Source organism: Rhododendron vialii, chromosome 8a, assembly GCF_030253575.1.
Source record: "Rhododendron vialii isolate Sample 1 chromosome 8a, ASM3025357v1".
Lineage (NCBI taxonomy): Eukaryota > Viridiplantae > Streptophyta > Magnoliopsida > Ericales > Ericaceae > Rhododendron > Rhododendron vialii.
Genome location: NC_080564.1, coordinates 5,236,656 through 5,259,845, shown reverse-complemented (window position 1 = coordinate 5,259,845; position 23,190 = coordinate 5,236,656). Strand labels below are relative to the sequence as shown.

General features: G+C 36.8%; 3 protein-coding genes across 5 annotated transcripts; 1 reads left to right on the top strand and 2 right to left on the bottom strand.

Moving 5' to 3' along the window:
* Window positions 1–2: 2 nt before the first annotated feature.
* On the bottom strand, window positions 3–2,188 carry LOC131298856 (putative cytochrome c oxidase subunit 5C-4). Its single transcript, XM_058324352.1, has 2 exons — window positions 1,267–2,188; window positions 3–286 (listed from the first exon to the last, which is right to left on the bottom strand). The coding sequence occupies exon 2, from the start codon at window positions 278–280 to the stop codon at window positions 92–94; it is 189 nt and encodes a 62-aa protein (XP_058180335.1). The 5' UTR covers window positions 281–286; window positions 1,267–2,188; the 3' UTR covers window positions 3–91.
* On the bottom strand, window positions 2,117–10,102 carry LOC131298494 (DExH-box ATP-dependent RNA helicase DExH17). The gene is made up of 27 exons (XM_058323981.1): window positions 9,957–10,102; window positions 9,324–9,507; window positions 8,724–8,885; window positions 8,328–8,565; window positions 8,164–8,200; window positions 8,020–8,066; window positions 7,755–7,792; window positions 7,562–7,583; window positions 7,238–7,450; window positions 6,990–7,146; window positions 6,845–6,896; window positions 6,576–6,647; window positions 6,244–6,293; window positions 6,014–6,131; window positions 5,853–5,916; window positions 5,695–5,778; window positions 5,480–5,605; window positions 5,200–5,396; window positions 4,917–5,105; window positions 4,558–4,809; window positions 4,379–4,428; window positions 4,156–4,176; window positions 3,888–3,970; window positions 3,594–3,795; window positions 3,222–3,262; window positions 2,790–3,143; window positions 2,117–2,499 (listed from the first exon to the last, which is right to left on the bottom strand). The coding sequence occupies exons 1-27, from the start codon at window positions 10,022–10,024 to the stop codon at window positions 2,117–2,119; spliced, it is 3,504 nt and encodes a 1,167-aa protein (XP_058179964.1). The 5' UTR covers window positions 10,025–10,102.
* Window positions 10,103–15,192: 5,090 nt separating this feature from the next.
* On the top strand, window positions 15,193–23,184 carry LOC131298852 (protein MICRORCHIDIA 6-like). Of its 3 annotated transcripts, none has more exons than XM_058324345.1 (15): window positions 15,193–15,305; window positions 16,790–17,155; window positions 17,729–17,803; window positions 17,938–17,972; window positions 18,326–18,404; window positions 18,512–18,601; window positions 18,682–18,757; window positions 19,234–19,312; window positions 19,760–19,894; window positions 20,611–20,709; window positions 20,803–20,904; window positions 20,999–21,142; window positions 22,275–22,367; window positions 22,698–22,933; window positions 23,044–23,184. In XM_058324345.1, exons 2-14 carry the CDS (start codon window positions 16,798–16,800, stop codon window positions 22,758–22,760), a joined length of 1,428 nt encoding a protein of 475 aa, XP_058180328.1. In that variant the 5' UTR covers window positions 15,193–15,305; window positions 16,790–16,797; the 3' UTR covers window positions 22,761–22,933; window positions 23,044–23,184. The 3 variants fall into 3 exon arrangements, with proteins under 3 accessions (XP_058180328.1, XP_058180327.1, XP_058180330.1); XM_058324344.1 differs by having other exon boundaries at window positions 20,599–20,709; XM_058324347.1 differs by lacking the exon at window positions 17,729–17,803 and having other exon boundaries at window positions 20,599–20,709.
* The last annotated feature ends 6 nt before the right edge of the window (window positions 23,185–23,190 follow it).

The following is a 23,190-nucleotide window of genomic DNA, read 5'->3' as shown; positions in this document are numbered from 1 at the left end:
CATTGACATCCAATGAAAAAAACTTAAGCTCTCAAAAGAGTAGTTCATTACCTCACGTACACAAATGTTCTATATTTACATCAAAACCATCCTACTCATCTTCAACGACGACGGTGATTACACCTTTCTCAAGCAAATCATAGAACTCCTTGGTCCTCTTCTTGTTGTTCCAATGATGCATTTTCCAAAGGCCACCGGCCGCGAGGCCAAGGGTTATTCCGTAAAAGATCTCCTTCAATATACTTGGACCATGATATGCAGCATGTCGAGCGGCCGCCATTCTCTCCTGCACAAAAATTATCTTTCCATTTCAATCCAAAAACACATCCATAGTTAATTCTTCAAACTTTTGCAACATCATAATCGCCTAGTGCTCAAAAAAATTTGAGACCACACGTATAAGTAACAATCGTGGTAACGCGCAAAAGAATGCTAAAAAGCACATGCCAAAATGAATTCGATACTCTGATTCCATTTAAACGACAAAGCACAATCTGCACCACAAAATTCTGATGAATTATAAGAAGAACCCATTAAACTTGATTCAATCATTTCCTCCATTTTGCGCATAAGATTTAGATTTGTTTTGTGCTCTTTACGCATACTAGCTGGAAATTTCCTGACGCTTAACTACTAGTTTCATTTTTGCAGCTGGAAATTTCCTGCAGACACTTGACTACTTTATTTTTCAACGTTAACTAGCGAATTTTTTTGGCAAGTTAAAATTCTGTTAATAAACCACAAGCCTACAAGCAAAACGGGGGCATAACGCTGAGCGTGAAACAAACAAGGCCAAGGAAGTGATTTATTTTAAGCATGATTGATGTTCTTGATGAATTCTAAAAAATTAACGGACCCAACGAAAAACGCGGACACGAATAGGGCCCAATGATGACCATGAAATTGACTGAGGAAGTGAGGAGGATACTTTTAAAAACTCAAACGTGCAGAATGCATGTGCATGAGCAATGTTTCTATTTTTTTCAGCAAAAGGAAAGGAAAAAACACATGCAGACAATTAGGAGTATTGTTTGCCTGTTTGGCTACTGAGAAAGCGCAAGAAAAGAAAGTGGACTTAGAATTTTAGTATTTCATGGCGCAATAATTGCCTCATGCAAACGATCCTCCACTGCAAGCGCATTTCTGCTGTATTCTCAATTTCCTCCGCTTTCTCATGAACCACACAAAATTCAAAAGGAATAAAAAGAATTCCTATATTAGTAATATTTGATGGAAATTTATTGTAAGCGTTAAAAATGTTAGTACCTGGATCGCTAAAACAGCAAACAATTAAGAAACCCACCGAAGCTTGGCGGGGAGAGAGAGAGAGAGAGAGAGAGAGAGAGAGAGAGAGAGAGAGTACACACACTGGACAGCTGGATGCTTCGTGATTTCAGGGTAATAACGGTGGAGGTGGCGGTGGTGAAATAATCCAGTGCGGTGCAGCATACGGATACGGGTATAGCATACTTGCGTGGCTGTTATTTTCTACCGTTGATTACGAAATATAGTGCAAAAAACGCCATTTGATTTCGTTCTGCAAGATATGCAACGGCCCACATGTTACGCAGTCAAGCTTGCACGACATCGTTTAAATACACTGAAACTTTTGCAATCTTTTTCTTTAATGTCAAGCGATAGAAGATTTATATTAATAGCGATAGAATATTTATATTAAAAAATTTAGTAATAGAAAAATATTTCAGTAAGTAATAGGGTCATTCCTGACGATTTGGGCACCTGATACGAGCTTTAAAGTTGAGACATCTTACGGTTCGGTTACGGTTACTGTTCGGTTCGGTTATCACCTAAAATCCGAACAGTAACCGAATCAGTCTGTTTTTAAAATTCAATAACTAAAACCACGGTTAAAATTCTGGTTAAAAACCGTATCAAGTGGTTCGGTACAGTTGAGTTAACCAACGGTTCGGGCGGGGTTGCCATCCCTACTCTAAAAGCACTGGTTCTTTGACTTTCATGACACCGTTAGAGTACTGCACAACTTAAGGCAGTGCAGAATGGTGAAATATTATTACAGACTAAAAGAGATGTAACCAACAGATGAGAAACCCTTATAGAAAATGTTACTTCATACACCAAATGATAGGTTCAAAAATCAGAGGAAGGAAAACACACTCTTAAACCCAAGAAAGGAATCCACTTCCCCAGTTTCCCTCACAGTAGACTCAGAACTTGACACACTGGGAGAGGACGGCTGTTTACCGATACCTTCAGTTGAGCTTCCAAGGATTTCTGAGCTGAAACCAATGCGAGACGTTTGATTCGAAACCTTCGGCTCCAACAAGTCGAAAGCAGCATTCCTGGACTCGAAGTGGTTCTTCCAGAAGAGTTCTTTTGCCATGGTAAATGCTTCAGACTCCACGGATTCCAATTTGTTTACCTGTGGGAAGTTTTTCGCCTTTTTCCGTATGTGATCAAATATCTTTTCTTCAGTTGAGGTTTTGGATGAGTTCTCTTCAGATACAGGAGGAACCTCACCTGCAATACATAATGGAAGAGCTCAAAACCCCAATAAGAAGCAAAGATTGATAAGTAAATAAGCATATCAGCTACTCCCTTCCTCCTAGTTTATCTATCAGATTTTTGAAAATTAAATTCTTTGATCGGGTCAAGAGTTAAAAGTTTTATCTATCAGCTACTTCCTTCCTCCTTCTCTTGAGAGGTCCCCTTCTTGGAAAGTTCCCAAAGGAAGAGATATAGATGATCTTTTGAGATTACCTAAATAATGAAATGTTATAAACAAATTGGGAGAAAGAGTTAAAGTTTACCTCTGCAATTCACTGCGTAAATGGTTTCAAAAGATTTAGAGGGATTTGAAGGTGAAGCTTTCCCAATGTCACTCCTACGTTCTTCTCTTTGATCTGAAGATGTAATAAGCCCACTTGAATGTTGAACTTTATTGCCTTCTGTTTCTCCCATCTCTTCAATGCCATTGCTGTGTTCAAGCTGCTTCTCACAAGTCTGTTTTCCGATACGGAGCAAGTCCTCAGATGATGGGGAGAAAGCATTACATGATGTAGCCAATGACGGGAAACTCTTTGCTTTTTCACGGATGTGGTCAAATACTGTTCTTGGTGTTATGATTCTGCACTCACTTTCTTCAGTTTCGAAACTAGGCCTTCCTTCAGTAATTTAAGACAGGAGCAGGTGAGAAAAGGCATAAGCTTATGGGAAATGCTTCAGAATGTCTTGGTCTATACCTTCTTCCAAGTCCTCTTCGCCTAGAAGATTGAAATTTGGCCTGGATTTAGAAACAAAATTGGCGTAAGTGTCAGATTATGTAACAAGTTTCCGGGTTAAAAAGAGACTTATAACAATACTAAGCAAAAGAAACTAATGATGACAATATGGATCCATTCGGATATATGTGGATTTCAAATGAAGAGCTTTCACATAATTATTTGACAGGAATAGGAGATTTGACAATAGCATAAAATGGAAATAGCTCAAGTCTAGAATTGATAGTCTGCGTGGCAATTTTAATATTAATTTTGAGAGCTCTATCTAAAACAGTAAACCAAAACCTGCTAGAGTACAATATGTAGTCGAAAAAAGAAAGAATAAGCACTTACATGAGATCACATTCACGTGAGGATTTTTTCGAGTAGTGAAGCTGTTCAGTTGGGGCACAAGATGTGAAGTCATTGTCATCCTCTATAACACACACATCCTTGGGCTGAGGGAAACGGGACAGATGCTTTTTTCCGTATTTCGGGAACACATTCGAGTCTATAACCTTCTTCAGTGTGTAATTTTCGTGCAGGTCAATTCCAACTGCATGAATATCAGTTTGTCACAGATTAGACAAATAAAAACCAAGAACAAAAATTGAAGCTCTATGGTCGCTTATTATGACAGAAGCTTACTGAAATCTTCAAAAATCAGATCTGCCTTAGCAGTCAGCTTTTCTTGCTGAGGATTTGACATCAGAATGGTTGCACTATAAGGGCTGCAACAGTAACCACCAAATTTCAAGTGCAAAAAGACTTAGAAAATTACATTTTGGATCCATCTATATGAAGAAAACATGATGAAGTTAAGACCATTGAAAGTTGAATACGCCATAAGAGTACCCAGCTTTCTAATTGCTGAGGTGAACAAAAGGAAATGACCATGGAATTGAAGTTTTCGTACCTGGAAAACTCATCCACTCTGCTACAACCAATGAAAGGAGTGTTATTTCAGTACATAGACAGAGAAATGCCGAAATATTCAACAAAATCAAGTAAAAATGCTCGTGGATCATTTGTCAGACAACCAAGTAAATGCAAATCATCTAGAAGTTCACTAGGCCAAAGAGCCAAAAATATCAAAACTATTTCTTAGTTTGGGGGTTCTTGGCAGAAGATAACATCACCTTATTTTCTCATGAAACAGAATCAGGTTATCTTCTTCTACAGCAACAACCTGTGAGGCGAAAAAAAATCTTATTATCAACTTTTATAAAGAAGGAATCAACAAAATAAAAGCAATAAAAACGTATGTTCAAATATAATTCTGAAAATCAAATGCTATGAAAATTGTCTGCCTACGCACCATATCAGCATAATGTCGTTTGGTTGATTGAGCAGATTCCGATAGCCTAGTCAAAGTTACCACTACCATGGAGTTTCCTTGCCTTTGGCATTGAGTTTCCTCAAGCTTCATTTCAATTTGAGGGGGTAGCAATAACAGTGCCTCCTTTATATGATTCCCAAATGGATATTTTCTCCCAGTGACTATCTCTATTTTCCTTGGATCAGCTTCACGAAGGGTTGCAAACGATTTTACTCCCATGGAATGCAGTGCCTGAGTACAGCACTTATTGTGTTGGTGAAAGAAAATTTGGAATTTGAGTAATCAGCAAAAAGATAACAAATGTTGTCAAATAGCTCGTTAAAGGAAGTAAATGGAACCTTAGCAGTCACCATTCCAATGCCAGGTAATTGCTTCAGCAAATACGGGCTGTCATCCCAGAGTTTTTGATGTAAGGATTTGGCTAGATGAGCCGAATTCAAAGCTCCTTTGTAACTCTTTCTGCAAATGAAATACTCCTTCATGCACTTGGCAATTCTACATCCATTTGAGCATATAGAATTCATGTCCTGTGACATGGCACACAAATTCATTATCAGCTGAACAAAGCGTTGACCGAATTAAACTAAATACGTACTCTACAGCGACTAAAGTTGGTGAAACCTGGTTCATGGATAAGTCATGCAATGACGGATCCCCAGTCAAGCAGTCATTCGCTAAAACAAATATTTTCTCCTCTCTGGTTTGGATACGTTTTTTCCTTTTCCCTTTTTCTCCAAGGATGTGAAAGCGAAGCTTTCCATCTTTATCTGTATTTGTGTCACTTAAAAGCTTCTTCTCATTGCGCCTGAGCTGTATCCCTTCAAGTCCCAGGAAATAAACAGTCACTCTCACACCTTTTAAATTCATCTCCAAGTAGTGCCAGCATATTGATGATACATACAGGAAACTTCTTCAGCCCGGCAGACAATGTGAAGAGCATCTTCCATACTGCAGTCTGCATGTGCCTGCATAATATTTTTCATTGTGTTGAATCTCAAATAATACTTTGTCATCAGTCTCCCAGGCTCTGTACATAGGAAGAGCAAAAGGTTCAGTTTGGCAAAATTTATGTCAAACCTGAAAACAGAAAGAAACTTCTTTACAAGTACAAGGTACCAAGTGGCTTCAAGAGGAAACCATCTTCATCGGTCCAGATCATTTGATTTCTTGATAACTCATTAACTTTCTGAACACAAATCTCTGCCAGTACATGCGATGAATCAAGCAACAGAACACCCAAAAAAAACTATTTTATCCAATAATTACTATACTACCTTGCACGTGCTTCTCTATACGGTCACCGGGAATCCCTTTCTTTATTGCGTAGTTCTCAGGGTTCTGATTATGCAAAAGAAGTTTCAGATACGAAGTTAAGAAGAAAAAAATGTCCAAAAATAAGTATCCAAAGCCCAAAGGTGTCTCTACTTGAACATGCCTTTGTCATTCTGACATACAAGAAGGAACACTTCATCCATTCGATTGCCCGTGTTATATCAGATATTGTAAGTTGTACTATCTCAGCTGTTAGATGCTCCGTCATGCACGAAAGCAATCTGAGAAGGCAGGAAACCATACAATGTAGTTAGCTGGTAAACATAACATTTCACAACATATATCAAATTTTTATGGCACTACATCAGTGTGAGTTCAAAGTAAAAGACATACTGTGATTCTACCATTTCACAACCACTCAGGAGATTCTCATACAAATGAACCTGACATCATTAAAAGAGACGATAAGAAGCTACATTGCATCTTCCTTTATATCATTGCGCAGGGCATATAATATTATGAGCTTTTGGCAACCCCCAACACTATTTTGAAAAGAACTACTTCAACTGCGAGAGAAGTAAAACAAAATATGAGCATGGTTAACTTATGTTGTGCATATGTTGCAGTTTTTTACCCTTCATTTGTGCTTGTGGGGTGTGTGTGTGTGTGTGAGAGAGAGAGAGAGAGAGAGAGAGAGAGAGAGAGAGGAGGGGGGAGGGAATAACTGTTTCTCTTCTTGTCATAATTATAACCATTCCTGTATCATCAAAAGGTGGACGACCTGCTCTCCCACTCATCTGCATAGAAGAGAGCCAAAAGTAACCTTCAGCAAATGAAATAAATAAAGAAGACAAGAATGTACGTGTAGGAGCATGAACTGTATGAACTTAAGTGCATGTTCATTGAGTAAGAATTTGAGTCTACAAAAATGTCTTTGGAAATTTTAACTAATTGCAAAGGCTATTAAAGAGAATATGAGATACGAATAAAATACCTGCAGTACCATTGATCTTTCATATTCCATATAGAGCCCTTTTACCTTGTTGCTGGCAAGAAGCAAGTTACATTGCATAAAACACGAAAAATATCACTATAACTTTTCTAAAAGGATGGTTATCAGCAAAACCGGTTCGACGTACAAATACTGTGTTGATTTGATCACAACTGTATGAGCAGGTAGGTTGATTCCATGGGCAAGAGTATTTGTAGTGCACAGAACCTGCAGATCACCTTTAAGGAAAAGGCCTTCAATGAGGTTGCGATCCTTCAGGCAAAGCCCACCATTATGAAAACCAACTGCATACAGGAATCAAATTAAAAAACAGCAATGTGGACATCATTTTCAGAACAACTCAAGGAAAGATTTGTAAGATAACGTAGCGCATACTTCCATAAAGGATATATGACTGCATTTGTTTGTCGCTGCATGATAATGAAGCTTCCCTTAGCCTTTCCTGTTGCTCTCTGTCTTTGATGAACGGATTTGAGTGACCAAAGGTCATGGTGGCCTGAGACAGTCGCTGGGCTGCTTCTTGTGCTCCTTTTCTAGTTGAGCAAAAGATGAGAGCAGATTTTCCTCTAGAATATTGCATGAGAAGATCTGCAATCCAGTTTTGGCATCTTTAAGTACTTACTAATACTTCAATTTTGAAAATCCAAATTCAATGCAGAAAATATTGGTTGTCGAGTTTGTCCAATAGTTCTTGCTTACCAAAAAGATAGTTCTGAAGGCGCTGGATAACGGAAAGAAAGGGTAAACAATCAGATTGAGAGTATGTAGAATGCATCAAACAATGACAAAAACTTATTGTTTCTCATACATAATTAGTTTAACACAGAGAAGAGATTTAAACTCCAAAAACATACTAGCCACAATAAAGCATATGCAAACTATTAGCACTTACTTTTTCAAATAGAAAGTCATTCTTCGCAGGTGTGTAGCCTGCAAGCATGAGTTCCCATGATAGGCAAATTGAAAAGAAAAAAGTTCAGTAAATTGTACACTTAAACAAGTATATCATGCTCTTAAACAATTTCCACAATCATTTAGATTGCAAAAAGTATGGAACCATCTCAATATGAAACCCTCTACGGCTTACATAGTTTATCGTAACCACAAACTTAAGGAAAACAAGAACAGGAGTGGAGATACTGCAGACTAATGCATACCAAAGACTCTGGTAGTCAACTTTACTGGTCTCATTTCTTCACCAAACCTGTAAAAATGTTTTGGGAGCAGATAGAGCTGAATGGGCACTAACATCAAGGATTAAAAAAAGGCAAATTATCCCAATGAAATATATCTAGATGTACCTTTTGATTCCGTGGATAGGAACCGCAAGCCATTCAGCTGCAAAAGTTAAAACAGTAGGGATGAAAGTTAAATTTAAGTACTCTGAAATTTAAAGGTCCGATAGCGACATTGTCATCACAATGCCTTGTGTGATGGACTGATACAAATATCATCAGGAAATTACCCAGGTCACAAATATTTGGGATAGTGGCAGAAACGGCTAGGAAACGGACACAAGCCAGAGTGGTTGATTTCATTTCAGGATTACAAGCGAGCATTTTTATTCTGCTAACTATTGCCTCCAAAGCTGCTCCACGTGGGTCATTCAATAGGTGAACTTCATCAATTAGCAGAAGTGCTATATCACTGAAAAAGCTCAAGCCCCCATCTTTTACACGGTATCGAGTCACTGCATCAAATTTCTGCATAAAGGAATGGGCAGCTTACTAAGCCATGCCTCAACAATAACTCTCTCTTGTTTTCTATTGGTTCCCCTAACAATTAGGTTCAGACACAAACAAGTGAAGAAAATGATTGTTATTCCGAGTAGAAGATATGGATTAATCGTCTGCATACTGACTTCAGGAGTTGTCACAATAATGTCTGCTTCTTGTATGTTCCTTATGTTGTAAGATTCATTGTCCCCTGTCAGTTCTAGGCAATTTATGCCCCACGACCCAAGTTTCTGGTTCCAATCCCGGAGCTTCTCTTGTACCAGAGCCTTGGATGGGGCTATATAGATCTGCATAGCACTTCACATTAAGGAGAAACACAGTGTAACAACAAACTCACAATGCAGAGAGACAAGTAGATCTATTTCTAGCTTTAGGAAACTCAAAAGATGGAGAAGAATGGAAATATCTATAGGTGGTGACATCACTTTGACGATCAGAGTGCAAGAATATAGGAAAGGATTTCCACAATTGGAGCAATTTACACAGTTATAACTTTCATAATGAACCTCATCAGCAGATAATGAAGTATTACATGCCATCAAGAGTCTGATCCCGCCCACCCCACCCCAACACCTCCGTACACCAAAAAAAGAACAAGAACCACAAGATATGTATACATGTATGCGTGTACCAGGATTTAGATCACAGTAAATCATTAACAAATGCAAGTGAAACACATGAAGAGTATTAATGGTTGCTTGGTGCAGGGGTCAATGAAAACCTACTGTTTTGAGAGTTCCCTTAGCGTGATGAAAGCTTCCCTCTGCAGAGAAGAACCTAGAGAGCAGCCTCAAAATGCAAAGCTCAAAGAGTACTGTTTTTCCACTTCCAGTTGGTGCCGAAATAACCATATTCACATCGGAGAGGAAACAGGAAGAAAAACATTCGCTCTGCAGAGAGTTGAAGTACCTGTCCGACAAATACAGATTATAAACGTTGATCACACCACTTATAGCAAGATATTCGTATAATCGGGCAATTTAGGAAGCCATTTTCCTAAAGAACGTGCCTGATGATATTAATGGTTAGATAGCCACCTTACGGAAGGCGAAACTATCATGTTACAAGACAAGATGCGCGCAAGCTGGCCCGGGACATGGTGCATTACCGGAAAAAAATTTGATTGAACGACAGAATTAACCAAATGTAGATGCCACATACAAGCTCGTAGACATTAAAACCTAAAATCTCTTCGAATGATTAAGGAACTCATTTCGCGTAGGGCAAAGGCAATGACCACATCTGAACTCTCAATCCATCGAATTGAAGTGGTAAAAGAAAATAACAGTACAAATATAATCAATACTCCATTAAACTACAGAACTGCCAGATTACAATTTACAAATTGATTCGATTACCTGAAACTGAAGAACGAACGAAATGGAGGGGGTAAATCTGATACGGACTTCAGTCCATACGGATCCATGATGCAGCTCCTTTATCACTCCGCCGAGGAAACAAAAGACACAATCTCCACGATCAACTCCTATACAAGCATACATACATATATATGTATAATACAAGAGTAAGACTGTAAGAGTACAATTCTATGGGGTAATTGCTGCAGAAAATAAATCAGAGCAATTCTATGATTCCATTGGTTGAGGTAGAACGCGTCCGTATGTGTGTAGATATATCGATCTGATGCTTATATTCTCGTAACTCATAGATTCAACTGGAGAGAGAGAGAGAGAGAGAGAGAGAGAGAGAGACTTACAGTGGAAACGAAATTTCGTAGCAGGACTGGAAACGAAATGGGGGATATTTATAGGTGGGGTCGGTTCTGCTAGGATTCTTTGGCGGGAGATCGATGTCGAAACGATGACGTTTCATCGGGGGTCTGGACGCTGACCGAGGAATATATGCCAGGCAGTGGGCCTGCTCGACCAGCCCAGCCCAGTGTACTTATTTAAGGTTTTTTTTTTTTTTTTGATCCTCGTACTTATTTAAGGTAGTGTTGGCATAAATAATTCTTAAGAAAATTACCAGAGAGAGAGAGAGTGCGCGTGCTCGCTGGGGGAAGATGGAGTTGAGTGTTTGTGTGTTTGCTCACGCCCTACAAGTGTTGCAGAAGAAGGGTATTATCGTCGTTAAAAATGTCAAAATCCTTACTGGTGCTTTTTGGCGTCGTCCAGAAGCTACTGGTGTTTTGATCTAGTTTTTTGGACCGGCCGGTTAGTCACTCATAATTCTTTCAGAGTATTTAGGATGTAATTTTAGGACCATGATTTTAATTGTTTTTTTTTCTATTTCTATAGCTTTTTTCTTTTTTTGAAACAAACTACTAAAACATAAAAAAAAAAATCGCCTCAAAACGAACAAAAACAAAAATAAATATTGAATAAAGAAAAAAAAACTTAGAATAGATTCAAGGTGTTTGGACTCCCTAAAGGATGGATTCTTCATTTAGTTTTGTTGATATCCAGATGTGAAAATATTTTTAAATATTAAACTAGTGTTTATTTAGGTAATTATTTTAAGTTATTTTTGCCTTGGTTTCTATTTTTATTTCTTTATGGTTTTTCTTGTTGAGGCGAACTATTAATTTTAAAAAAAAATTGACAAAAATGTAGAAAAGGCAAAAGAGTTTGGATTATTGGCCAAAACACCCCTAGGATGAATTCAGATGTGTTTGGAATCTCTAAGAGATGGGCTTTTGGTGTAATTCCTTGCTATCCCGAAGCGAATGTCTTTAAGAAAATTATTTAGCTTTATATTTAGATAATTTACCTTTATGCACGAAAAAATAATTATTTTGGAATGAAACTAAAAAGATTATTCAAACTGTATGTACTACTTGTACTTAAAAATAAAAACTCATTTCTAAAACAATATTTATTTTATTTTAAAGAATTTTTTTAGAATTATAAAAAAGATTAGATGCGTTAAAAAAGATGCACTTTATTTTGTGAGTCCATTCCAATCAAAATAATAATTCAAATAGTTCACCTTGTAGAATTTTAAAAAAAAATGTTTTTAGAAAAATGCTATAATCATATAACGATAAGCATGTAAACAAGTTGCACCAAAATAGAAATTGAAGAGATTAAATTTTAAGACTTTGTTTGAAACTTGGGGAAAAGAAAAAAAAATTTAAAGAAGATAAAAATTTAAAAGCTTTATTTTTAGTATTTTTCTAGAGAAAGAAAAGAGAGAGTTTAAAAAACAAGTTGATTTTTCTCTCAAATTTCTTTTTAACTTTTCCTCTAGGTTTTTTTTATGTATTATTTTTCCTTCCTTTCTTTTGCCAAGTTCCAAAATACTAAAATTGTCCAATTGCGGGACTAGTTTTGGGTGTAATCTTGCATACCTTACAGGTGAACAGAGGTACAGACATTGTGGATACAGTTTGGTTGAGGTGGCTCAACTGCAAATGAAACGAAAGGAAGAACAAAGTTAATAATTCTATGGATCCCGAAAAATTTCTCTGAAAATTTCTTTAAAAATGAAATTAACAATGATGTATGCGGTCCAAACATTTAATGAATTTGAACAATTGATTTCACAAACTATTCACTTAAATGGTTTTTTTTTAAAATTAAATCATTAATTATAGCAACGAACGGCTGAAATTTCACAACTCCGTAAATAAATTATTTGTAGCCGCTCCGAAAACAAGTTTCCCCAAACTTTCCTAAACTTTTCGTCCCATGCATTCCTTTTAAAGTTGAGAGGAACTGATGGGTAGTCCTATGGTACACATCCCTTATTAAGGAGTGTACCGTACGCATCATGATTTTAAACCCTTGGATTTCAAAGTAAATAATCCGGACCACCCATTTATTAAACCAATTAATAAAATAAAAAAATGGCTTAGCAGGTAACAGGTTGTTCTCTCTTCGTTGACTTTCTCTCCCTCTCCCTCATGTGTAAAATACTACAAATTATATAATATAACCACAATTGTTATGACAACACAAAAAATTGACACTTTCTTACCACAATGTGTTGTACCAAAAGAAATCGATCAAAAAATACTAGATACAAGACCAAAATATATCGTTGCACAATCAATAATTATTATACCCAAACAAAATACATGTCTAAAATATCACAAATTAAATATTGTATAACTTAACATCCTAACAGTCCTGATCGATCATTTTAAAAATACAATCACTAACGACATTTAGATTGTACAGTCAATTTATATTTGGTATGAAACCTAGTCCTCTATTGTAGTTGAATGTAATGTAGTCATGCGACTGTGACACAATAATGACGATCAAATCCGTTGAATTTTTTATGTTTGTTGATTAAGTCACCTACGTAATTTTTTGTCTCAATCAAGTTTAGGAAACTCCATCATCGGCACGCAAATTGAATAATAGAATGATATTTTTCATCCAATTAAGTGTCTAGCTATAAGCCATCAACTTCATTCTTGATACGAATGACCTAATTAATATTATGTAAAAGATAGACGATTTTGATAAAATAAAATATAAAATAAAATAAACACCTTACGTGGGGCTCAGATGGTGCATTATTATATTTTAATGTTGTATTGAAATTGAACGATGAGATTTGTTGAATTATGAAACTTCAAGGACTAACTATATGATTTATTCTAAAAAATAATAACATTCTTTTAAAAAAAAATAGGAACGAAGGGTTTAAGACTTGAACCCCAGATCTTTTAGATAAATGTCAAACTCCAACACCTTATCACTATGGTACACAATTGAGAATTTGTAATTCTAAAGGCTATTGATTATATAATATTTTCTTGTATGTAAGGGCGTTATTTTCAGGCTAAAAATTTGAGAAGATAGAGGCCTCAAATGCCTCCGTCCTAGTGATGGGCCTGCACTTGTAGATCATATTATAGCTATGTCATTGGTGTAAATCAAAATGTCGATTATAATAATTTTTTTTGAAAGAAAATACAGTGACAATAAATTTACAAAATTATTTAGATTTTACTTCTACGGCCTAGTTCCAAGGACCACCATTAAATTTGGATTGGTACGCATGGGGTGAAGGTTTGACACCGATCCATGTGTTAAATATATAGTGCCAATTGTTAAGTGCACCGCCCTAAATATTGATAAGATTGGGTATTAATATAATTAATTTCACCAATTACAAAAAGGAGAGTAATTTTCACACTCTATTTTTTGATATTCACACTTATTTTTTTGTACTCCATTTTAGTGTTGAAAGTGTATGCATTTGAGACAGTTGGATAATTATTTTTTCGTGACCTCTTATTTTTCCACAAAGGAATTTTGATTTTTTGAATTAAATTTTGTAGAAAAAGAATTTGATTTAGACTAATATTTTGAGAGGAAACTGTAGTTGTATTCGAAAATTTGGGTATAGTACTTACTTTTTGGTGAATTTCTTGGATGAAAATTTTGTGCAAAAACTTCATTTTTAGTTTAAATTATTGAGGTATTGTGTAGGGACAAATAAGAATTTGAAAAATTAGTGTAGAGGGAATCGAAAATTAAGATAATATGGTGAAAATTTTAAATTTTGAAAAAATAATGTGGCGGGAATTGAAAATAATTAGTGGTATTGTATTTTGTCAATTATAACTATCGTTTACTGAACATTCCGATTGAATTTTTTTTATACGACACGTTGTGGGTATGAAAATGCCAATTTATGGTGTTGTCATAACAAATTTGGTTATATTACTGAATTTGCGGTATGATATTTTGCTAATAATAACTATCGTTAACTGAGCATTTCAATTGAATTTTTTATACGATATGTTGTGGGTATGAAAACGTTAATTTATGGTGTTGTTATAAAAAATTTGATTATATTACTGAATTTGAGGTATGATATTTTGTTGATTATAACTACCGTTAATTGAACATTCTGATTGAATTTTTTTATACGACACGTTGTGGATATAAAAACGTCAATTTATGGTGTTGTCATAACAAATTTGGTTATATTACTAAATTTGTGGTATTTTAGACATGTGTTATTACGGAATATTTTAATTAATTTCCTTTAGTACGACACATTGTGGTAAGAAAACGTCAATTTATGGTATTGTCATAACAATTATGGTTTGTTATAAAATTTATGGTATTTAAATATGTTTTCTTTTGATATGACACATTGTGTTAAGAAAATGACAATTTTAGGTGTTGTCATAATAATTGTGATTATTTTCTAAAATTTGTGGCATTTTACAAATATTTTTGGCTTGGGTATAACAATTGTTGATTCTGATACGACATATTTTGATTTTGTTACGGAATATCATACGAGTCAAAAAAATTTGGTACGATTCATTGTGGTAAGATAATGCCAATTTATGATGTTGTTATAACATTTGTGGTAACATTATTTAATTTTTGATATTGTACGCATATATTTGGTTAGGGTACAAGTATTATGGATTTCAGTACGAATAATTATGGTTACATAATAACAATATTTTTTAATTATGGGTAACCTGCTAATGACCTGTTCAACAGGTAAATTTTAATGTACAAGTCGTAACTAGAATCATAAATATGCATTTGAAAACCAAAAATTGGCATAATGAAAATCACAAATTGTCATAATTGAGACATACGGTATACTCTGTGTACCATAACTTCTTCCGGAACTGATCCCACGAAAATATGGGGAGTGCACTTGTGAATGAGCGGGGGCAGACTTGTTTCTTCTATACGTATCGACCCGAAAATTTGTCAATCCCTGTGTCATTGGGTTTCTGTAATTCTCGTTTAGAACGGGTAACAATGTGTCGTTTGCTCAAATCTTTGCTGATTTCTGCTAGATTTTGCTTCTAGGAACTTGCATTTTGTTGAAACCGTCTCAAAAATGGGTAAATGGGTTTTGGATTTGTTGTGCATGTGAATGGTTGAGTAGACTGGTTTTAGTTTTCATGTTAAAATTGTTGATGGGGAAATTGAATTTCTGGCTGTGGGCGCTGAAGTTCCCATGATCAGCTAGTATTAGTGGATTTACGTCTTGGGTTATGCGTTGTATTGGTTTGATGAACTCATATAAATGATTCAGGCAACTCAACAAGCAAATTATACTCCTATTTTGGTAGCCGATGTTACACCGTCTCCGTATAATGCTTCAGTATAGTCCTTCCAGTCGTCAAATGTGGAAAAACCCAATCGTCCAATGTGAAAAAAAAAAAAAATGGTTATGGATGTTAGGTTTTTTTTATAACTCAGCATCCGGGTTAACTTATGCACACTAATTTATCCGGGTTAACTTATGCACACTAATTTATGTGCACGACTAATCAAGGTTTCGACCTGAGATCTTGAGGGGTTTCGAGACCATAAGAGTGAGCAAAGCCCTAAATCCCAGGCCTTGATTACTAGGCCAATCCCATTGCCGCTTGGGGATGCTAGTTTTTGTTAAAGTAGTTTGTTAGGGTTAGACTTATGGGGTGGAAATTATGAAGGAAAAATCCTTTTCAGATGCTAGTGTTTTGTGTTTCATGGCTGTGCATGTTAGTGGTTAGTGTGGGTTCTTTAAAGCCTTTGGACTAGTGGCCAGCATTCGATGATCCAACTCCGTGATCAGTTGACGGAGTTGCAGGGGTGAGTTGACGGAGTTGTGCAGGAGCATCGCCTTGTTGAAAACTATGAAAAAACACAACTCCAGAAACAACTGTATCCGAAACCGTATGAAACAACACATCTCCGGAAACAACTGTACCCGAAACCGTATGAAATAACACAACTCCGGAAACAACTGTATCCGAAACCGTTCGATGCATAGACCCATCAAACGGTTCCCGACATAGTTGTGTGTGAAGTTGTTTTTTGAAGTCGTGTCCGGCATTGTGTTTTGAAGTTGTGTGCATAGCATTGCTCATGTGATGTGAAAATGGGGGGTTGGGACGAAATTGCCTTTGGATACTAAGGGAACTGTGCTCTTCTTCTTGTTCTTTTTCTATCGAAAATATAGTGAAATCTCGTATGAGCCTAGGCATTTTTGCTGTACCACGTACATATATGTTAATGTAGTGTTTTTTTTGGGTATGGTTTGTAACCCAATGGTGTGGTATAGCAACAGTTCTTCTGTAGGCCTGCTGGCTTTGATTCCTTGGAAAGCTCTTTTTGTATTTTCGTCCTCTACTTCTATATTTGTTTTATTTTGAGCTGTTTTCACTTCATTACTAGCTGTAATCATCTACAGTATTTCAGGATTTTCATTTTCTTGCCATCTAACTCATATTCCCATTCTTTTGCAGTATCCAAGATGAGCTCTGCCAACGTTGTAGAGTTGTCTGCTGATGACATGATTGGCAAGTCAAGAGGGAAAAAAAGTAAAAGGAGGCTGGATTCTGCCTTGGGAACAATCGAACATGAATGGAATACCCAGACTAAGAGCAAGAAAGTTCGCCGAAAATCTAAAATGCGACAAGAACCCGAGGAAAACATAGTCTCAGTTGCAAGTAGTACAATTCAAAATGACTCAAGTGCTTTAGATCAAGGGCCTTCACCGGTTGATGAGTCAAGCCCTTCTATTCCTGCTTTTGGTCCAGCTCCAATTTGTCGGCAATTTTGGAAAGCTGGGAACTACGACATGGGAGAGGGTTCTAAAACCCAGCATCAAAGTATGCAGCAGTTCAATTTTACATATTACTAGTATTTGGCTTTCCATTATTCCTGCACTATATTAGGCACTTATGCAGACTGAAAAATGGAGGATTGAGTAGGATTTTCAACATTGTATTGGCCAACCAATTAATGTGACCTTTTTTTACTTTTCAAATTGCTAGGAAAAGATAAGAAGCAAGAGTAGGTAAATGAGTTGTGAAGGTGACGCTAGTAAAAACTGTAGGTACATTTTTTTTGATAACTCATGTGATTCGGCCGGCTTACGTGCACCCTTGACTAATCTTGGGGGACCAATCCCACCATCTACTAGCAAAGCCTGGAGTCTGGACTGGGCCCAAAGGAGTTGATAGCTCTTTAGAGGTTTCGAACCTGAGACCTTAGGATAGAGCGAACCCTTAAATCCCAAGACATGACCACCAGGCCAACCCCTTAGGGCTAAACAACTATAGGTACATAGGAGTAGAAGATACGGTAAACTAAATAAAGCAGCAGTATAAGCAATTTAGAACTATATAGTTGTGTCTGTGTTGGCTACTGATTAGATTGTTTTCTGAGTGAACCTTTTACAGAAGGGGCGAATCATTTACATGTCCACCCAATGTTCCTTCACTCAAATGCCACCTCACATAAGTGGGCATTCGGTGGTACGTTCCTGCTTTGAATCTGTGACAAAATGTTAACCATTATGCAATGTAAATCGTATTTAATCTATTTACCCCCCAAAAAATAGTATTTAATCCACTATTTTGCACCTTTTCTTGTTGATCCTTGCTTGCAGCTATAGCAGAGTTGCTTGACAATGCAGTTGACGAGGTAAGTTCATATTTGTTCCCGCTCAACTGCTCCACTATATCTTGAACTGTTTAGATTAAGTCCAGTATCTCATTGAGCTATACAAATCCAGCTGGAACTGTATTGTATTAGATGTTTTATTTAGAACCTGAGAGGGTATTAAAAGTTTTTCAGGCCAGAGTTTCTTTTCAGACAATAACTCCTGGGATATGCAATGTTTAACTCCAAGTTCGCTCTTCATTTGCTTTTACTTAATTGCTATTCTGTGTCTTCATAAGAACCAAAAAAAACATGTTATCTAAGAGGTCATGTCATATCATACACGTGCTCGTGATGCTGTATGTCTATTCAATGGTGTTCTTTCTGTGAAGCAGGTACGAAATGGGGCTACTTCTGTTGTTGTAGACAAGACTACAAATCCACGAGATGGAAGCCCAGCTTTGCTCATTCAAGGTAATTCCTTTGAAACCTCCTCAACCATTTTGCTGTCCCACTAAAATGAACGTAAAATTTCCCTTTTAGTTAACTTTACTTGCGGTGTTATGCCTTGCATGTACAAGATGATGGTGGTGGAATGGATCCGAAAACTATAAGGCGTTGTATGAGCTTTGGATTTTCTGATAAGAAAACGAAATGCTCCATTGGGCAGTGTATGAATACTATCTTGTTAACTTGCTTTCCCAAAGCTTTCTTTCTTGTGGTTACTAACTGGGTGGCTTGAGCCTTTTAGATGGAAATGGGTTCAAGACAAGTTCTATGAGACTTGGAGCAGATGTTATTGTGTTTGCCCGTCGCTTGAAAAAGAGGTTTGTGCATAGTAACATAGTTGTTTACCTCCATCTGAATTTTTCTCAGTGAGTTATTCCTTTATCCTTCTGTGTCCTGTGTCCCCCTAATTAATTCATATATGAAAGGAGAGCAAGAGAGACGCTATTGTATGATAAAGATAGGATACTTTATGGACTGTAAACCTTCTTATTTGGAATAAAGTTTTAAACTCTTACTTGTTTCGCAACATAAGAGGGATTTCCAGGTACTGCGTAGTGGGTACTCTCTCTTTCTCTCTGCTCTTAAATTACTCAAACACATTGTAATTTGCGTCCATGGCTATTAGACATGTCCATGAAAGCATGACTCTCTATCCAACTTCCTTTAGGTCAAGAATAATTGCTTTTAGACCTCTCCAATGTAGAAGTTTGTGGTCATCTCTGGTTATAGCGTTTGGTTATATCTTGTGAAATTGGAATTCTTCCATTCATATTTATACTGCACTAATGACCAGGACAGTGTCTCAAAGCGTTGGACTCCTCTCATACACATTTTTAAGACAATCAGGACACGACAGAATAGTAGTGCCACTGGTAAGTTGGACATTTAAATAATTTTCTTTCCCCTAAAGATTCTTTCATTATGCCTTTATCCAGTTCAACCTATTTCCAGAAATCTGTGTTACTATTGTAAAATATGTTCTTCTGCTACTTTAAATGACTATTACACATCTGGCATGCTTTGAAACAACCTTTTGGGGAGTTCTTCTCTCTTGGAGATCAAGTATAACTGGCTGATAGCTACTTATATTGGTTGATTAGAATTTGCGCCCGGTTTCCAAATTCACTTGGTCAATTTTCTTGTTGAGATTCACATTTTCTTTGCTTTTTGCGGTACCTTCTCTGGGATCTGCTGGAGATTTTTTTATCAGATATAGCAATGTGTCTATTTGTATTGTAGCTGAACTGTGGTCTGCTTTGACCACCATAAAATTTGCCACCTCTCTACTCAGTCATGAATTTTGCTCAATTTCATTGCAGTTGGATTATGAGTTCAATCCATCAACTGAGAAGTTGGGACCCATATTTTCTTACGGCAAGGAACATTTTTCGTCCAATCTGTCGGTTCTGCTGCAGTGGTCTCCATATTCAACGGAAGAAATGCTGTTGAAACAGGTAAATTAAGAAACATTTGCCTCTGGACTGAACCAATGCTCGTAGCACTTGTAGTGGTTTAAGTTTCTGATTTGTATGGTGCTTTTGCTGATGACAGTTTTGAAGTTGCTAATTTATCTTCCTTGCTTAATGACACTCAGTCCCCCTCTCCTCTCCTTCTTCATGTCTGTTTCCATTGAGTCTAGATTTCACTACCAACAATCACTTACCCTGCCACAGATGGGCATATCATATCTGCAATGGCTCCTACTCTAAATTAGGTTTTCGAATTCTATATATTATTTCAAAAGTAAAAAGCAGAAACATGCGGAAAAGTGAAAACATGCTTTCTAAGTCCTAACTTACTCTAAATTTAACTTAAAACATAGAGAACTTTTTTGCCTGTTCATTGTGGTATCAACTACTTCAACAAGGAAATTGTCAGCTGTAGAAAACTTGTTATAAGTCCTTCCAGATTAAGAGTGAGTATGTTTTTGCTGTCATTTCTTGCTTATTTATTCCTTATACCTGTTTACTCTTAATATACCCCAATGTAGATGTTCTTTTAGGTTACTAGCTACCTATATGCTTTAAGTGTTGAAACTCTTCCATTAGGGCACTATGCAAGAAATTTGTTTTTGTTTCTTGATTTATCTCTATGACTCTATCCCTTGTGTCTTGCACCTTTTTGAACTTCATTGTGTTCAATTTGGTATCCTTATTAGTCCAGTGGGCAGTTTGATGACATAGGGCATCATGGAACAAAGATCGTTATATACAATCTTTGGTTGAACGACAATGGAGATATGGAGCTAGATTTAAATTTTGATGTGGAAGTACCTTTTATCGTTTTTCTGCTACTTCTTTTAGTAACACTTTTTTTGTCATATTTACCGTGTTGGTTACCCATAATTAACGCCGTGTTGCAGGATATTCGTGTGAATGCAGACTCAAAGCTGCTTCAGGCTGGTTCCTTGAAAACTTCAGCTTCTGACCACCATATAGCTAACCTTTACCCTTTTTCACTCCGTGTAATTTTACTGTTCACATTGTGTATTTGATTTACCGATTAGTCTCTCCTTTGCTCCCTAGTTTTTATGGTAGATATTTTTTCGAGCTCCACAGGTATATTCCTCCTTTTTATACCTAAGGCTTCCTCAAGAATTCAAAATAATTCTTCGGGGACGAGTTGTGGAACATCATAATATTGCCGATGATATCAAATTTCCTGAGTTTATACTGTACAAGCCTCATGGTCAGAGCAAGGAGGTTTGTGTTTACTTGGATATGAATGTCGATTATAAGTAAACTGGTTATAAATGCTGTGAACTTTTTGTGTAGCAGCATCCTGTATGGCTCCATGCATAGTTAATTAAGGATTTACAAATCTGATTGATTCCAAGTAATGTTCTTAGAGTTGAGTGTGGAAGTTAGTATTGGAATACCTGATATGGCCTTCCCAAAATATGGCGGACACAACAATAGCTCGAGACCACCGGAAGTGGAGGAGGAGATAGCTCCAGGCAGCCTTGAGAGAGATGGATGGCAGTGGAGAGTGGTTGATGAGAGATTGATGTACTATTGTTCAAGTGTAGTTGTATGCTTGGACCTATAGGAGGGTACAGCGCATCTGAGGACCGGTGGCCCCTCCTCATTGGTTCAATAGGTTCTGCGAGTCTTGGGGCCAGACCTGAGCTTGCGAGGTTGTGGAAATTCGTATCACAAGCTACCAGACAGTAGGTCTGATACGTGCTCCGAGATGTCTGTGTTGGACATATTAGTCGGCGCCCCCTCTTTGTATGACGGGCTCAACCCCCTTGATAAACACTTTGCTCTGGCTTCCAAACTACATACCTATTTTGGTCAGACGTCTTGGCCTTGGGTGATGTTGGAGTTGCCTTTGATAGCTACCTCTGAACTCTGAAGGTTCAGGAGTTTGGCAATGCCTTATGGATTGGGCAGAATTATCTGCAAAAGCAGGCTTGCAATTTCTAGAGATAAGTGAGCACATTTAGAAGCAAGGTAGGAGATTGAAGTTCCGCGGGCAATAGCTGCATTACCATGTGACGGAGGACTTTTGGATACCCACATTTAGAAAACAGTTTAAGGGCATAAGTACTCATAGGTGCCTTCTGATTCTTCTCTTTGATTTTCAAATATAGAGTCCTTTTGTGCATCATTTTTTGAATAAGAGCAACAAAGCCTTTTCGATGCATATGTGTAATGTAAAATATGCTACTTTGCTGAAAATAGCTGCTGTCACAAATATTCAGAGATCGGACATAGAATGGACGTATAGGTTGACTAGACTAATTACGTTGTGTTGTTGTTAACAGATTAATAGTTCGTTTTCTCCACAGGAAGCCCCTTATCTAACATTGCCTGTTTGGTTCATTTTCAGGCTGCAGTTGTTACTACTATTGGATTTTTGAAGGATGCTCCTCGTATGAAATTCCATGGGTTTAATGTCTACCACAAGAACAGTCTTATATTGGTTAGGATTATTCTTTGACAAGTTAAAATATAAGATAAGATTCATTTGAATTACAAGTTCCTTTATGTGATTCTTTTTTTCTTAATTATTATCTTTATTCTGGTGTTTTCATAGTGTTACTAGTAATTTGTCTTCACAAGTTTGAAAGAGAGTAACATAATGTCATGTGAAGGCAAAACATGCAAAACGAATAGGACACTCGAACAGGATCTATACTCAACACCATTCTATTGATTAAGCAATTTTGGGATAAGGGATTTGTTATCGCCCAATGGTAAACATTTTGGGAAGGTTTTTGTGCTTAACTTGAATTGTTATCTTCTTTGGCAGCCATTTTGGCGTGTCAAGCATGCAACCAACAATACTGCGAGAGGAGTTGTTGGTGAATACTGACTAAGCCTTAGTCCATTTATCCTGTTCGATCACATTTTTTGGTTTCCGAGTTATATTTTGTTAGGTTTTAATGAATAGTCCATTTAGCCTACTCACGATAAACAAGATTTTGAGAAGACACCCATTTTCCAAAAGCTTGAAGCGCGATTGAAAGACATGACAATGGAATATTGGTGAGCTTCTATTTTTAAGGTCTTATCCGGGTGAAAATTGTGGTTATTAATAGTCAAAGTTTTCTTTAATTCATGCAATATCTGAAGCATTTATCCTTTAACTGTGGTAGGCATTTCCATTGTGGATTGATTGGTTATCAGCTAGTGAAAAAAACTCAAACAAAGCCCAAGCCTTCTCAGGAACCCCTTTTGTCAAAAGCTAATGGGTTTCTCCAACCGTTGGTACTGAATCAGAGGTCCTCTGTAAGTGTTGATGC